Genomic DNA, 2,711 nt, shown 5'->3' with positions numbered 1-2,711 from the left:
CATGGCAGGCACTGGGGAACGGGCCTGAGGCTGCGAAAGAGACTTCTGCTGTCTCCAGCCTCTGGCCAGGCTTCGACTGGCAGTGTGGGCTCTGAAGAGGGCTCATCTGGGGGGGGGTGGGGTCCCAGGAGGGGATCACCCAGGACAAGGGGAGTCACGTTGGGCCACCAAGCGACCAGCCTCTCCAGCCTGGGGCATTCCTGTCCTCAGCAAAGTTGCAGTGGTTGGTGGGGGTGGGAGGGGAGGCATGAGTGCCCAGGGCCCCGAAGTAGAACTGACTCACTCCCCCAGTTCATCCATCTGCCTCCCACACTCCCAGGCAGCACGGCTCCAACCTCAAGGGGAAGAGAAGGACTTATGTGACAAGCCACCCCCAAGCAGCCTTAACACCAAAGGAGGGACAGGCCCCCGCAACGGGGTGTGGGAACAACCAGGGCTCGGGCAGCAGGGCACCAGGCCCCACACTCATAAGGCAAACAGCATGTCGTCGTCTTTCTCCTGGGTCTTCTTTCTCAGGGCAGTGCCAGGTGGGGGGCCTGGGGGCCCCTCGGTTGAGGGACTGGAGAGGTTGGGCAAACGATCGGCCACTTTGGCACGTTCTTCCAGGAACTTGTCGAATTCTAGAGCAACGAGAGGGAGGCTGGGGCTGGGCTCCGAGGCTGGAGCAGGGGAGGGGGGGCAGGGCCAGGGTCTACTACCTTCACTGGTGACGCCCTTGGGCTCCTCCACGTCATTCCCCTGACAAGGCAGAAGGAGGGAGGTTAGCTGCGCGCACGGCGGGGCAGGGCTCAGCTGCTGACCCAGAGACCTCGGCCCCACCACTCTGAGCCAATGGGCCTTGGGTGTCACTTGGCTTCTCTGAGCCTCAGTTCTCTGCTTGGTGACACTCACGGGGTTGTTGGCAACCTAAGGCGGAGGACTTCCGGAAGAGTGCAAGGTGCAGGGTGTGGTGCCCTTAAGGGCACTAGTTCCTCCTCTTCCGGTGTTCAAAGAGATGGGCAGACTCGCTCATGGTGGAGAGGCTGACACCCAAGTCTGTGTCAGCTACACACGCTCAACTAGGGGCCGGGGAGGGGGTGAGCCTTCACCCAGTAGGCAAAACAGATGGACCATGGGCAGAAACATGGTCTTGGCCACTTGCAGAAGGTGGCCTTGGAGCTAGGAAGTGCCCAGGCACTTGGTCCTTGGTGCTCAGGATGAGGGGTGGGCTGGCAGAGACTGGGGAAGAAACCTGGAAGGGGGCCTGGACTGACTGCCCCTCCTGCACACTGGGGGCTCTGGAGGATGCTGGGCCCCCTTCTCCTGGCATAGCGCTCCTGACAGTTGCCCATCAGTTTCTGCTCTGCACAATGGGGCTCCCTCTGGCACCACTCCTTAAGCTACCCCAGGTGCCCAGCTCAGGGCTCTCATGTCCCTGCTGCCCTTGGGCGGCCCGTCTTGCCACAGTGGGCCCTCATGCGGGCAGCAGGCTTGGGCAAGGGGAGGCCCCAGAGGCTGCGAGTGTGAGGCTTCCCCCTCTAAGGCGAAGTACTGGGGAAGCAGCAGGGGAGGGGACACTGACCCTGCTGACGCTCTCTCACCAGCTGCTCGCCCTGCCCCCACACCGGTCACTTCCTCATGGGAAAATGGGAGCCCCAGGTGAGGTGGGTGAGGAGCGGGCCCCACTTACCACGTCCGTGGACAGCCACTTCTCGATATCCTCCATGAGGCAGGCCTGGGTGACGGGGATCTGGAGGGGAGGGCAGGGGTGAGGCGGGAGGGCAGTGCCCCTCACCACCCTGAGTCCACCGGCTATGGCCCCAGGGGAGTTACCTAAACTGAGCCCCTCACTCATGGGATGGGGCCAGTTGACCTGCCCAGCCCCCTCATGGCAGTCCCTCCAAGACAGCTCCGGCCCAGCTGCCTGGGACGCTGAGGTTTCCCTGAGTTCTGCCCACTGTGCCAGGCTGTGGGTGAGGAGGATGGGGGTCAGCAGGCTGAGCAAGGGATGGAGAGGGGCTCCTGACAACTGGCACATTATTCAAAGCCCAGGAAGTGGGCAGCCAGCCAGAAAGGCTGGGGCAGGGGCACTGCCGCAGGCTGTCCCCACAAGCCTCTGCAGACTTGGAGTTCCTGGTGGAAGTTGGCAGAGGAGGGCCAGTGAGGAGGCAGGGGCCGAGCCGACCAGAGGAGGCCAGGCTGGTGGGCCCAGAGGCGATGTGTCACTGTGAGTCTGCCACACAGCCCTGCACAGGGTGGGGGCTGAGGGCTGGTGTGGGGTCTTCCCATTCGAAAAACATCTGAAGAATCCAGCCGGAGGTTAGGGGCAGATTCCGGGGTCAGAGAGACCGGAAGCTGGCTGGGTCCCTGCACCTGGAGCAGGTGACTTAGCTCCTCTCACCCTCACTGCTCATCGTTAGAGAGGATGACAGCACCTACCGTCTAGGTCCAGGTCGTTGTGAGGATTAAAGAGACGAGGAGATAAAGAGTGCACTCTGCGCCCAGCACAGGGCAGACGCTTGGGAAATGCAAGCTACCACTCAGCTACTCTGAGAAACAGAGGGAGAGCGAGTCCTCCTCCAACCAAAGCCAGCTCAGGCCCCAAGCCCCGTACTCAGCACCGAGACCCCAGGGGGGCGGGGGTACCAGAGAAGCGGCAGAGCTGACTTCCCAGCAGCACCAGCAGCAGCAGCAAGTTCTCTGGGCTGCACCCTCCAGCTCCCTCTGCCGGC

General features: G+C 62.8%; 1 protein-coding gene across 2 annotated transcripts in view; it reads right to left on the bottom strand.

Annotated features, from left to right (window-relative positions):
- The window catches only part of TOM1 (target of myb1 (chicken)), a 42,266-nt gene continuing 39,555 nt past the window's right edge, over positions 1 to 2,711 (bottom strand). For both annotated transcript variants that reach the window (XM_010859611.1, XM_010859612.1), the window contains 3 exons: positions 1,670 to 1,729; positions 699 to 738; positions 1 to 620 (listed from right to left, as the gene is read on the bottom strand). In XM_010859611.1, the coding sequence (XP_010857913.1) occupies positions 466 to 620; positions 699 to 738; positions 1,670 to 1,729 (255 nt within the window). In that variant the 3' untranslated portion in view covers positions 1 to 465. The remainder of the gene's footprint in view (positions 621 to 698; positions 739 to 1,669; positions 1,730 to 2,711) is intronic.

The sequence above is a fragment of the Bison bison genome, unplaced genomic scaffold (assembly GCF_000754665.1).
Source record: "Bison bison bison isolate TAMUID 2011002044 unplaced genomic scaffold, Bison_UMD1.0 scf7180017864457, whole genome shotgun sequence".
NCBI classification, from domain to species: Eukaryota; Metazoa; Chordata; class Mammalia; order Artiodactyla; family Bovidae; genus Bison; species Bison bison.
Note: the sequence above shows the minus strand (reverse complement) of the source record. Positions and strands in the feature narration are given on the sequence as shown.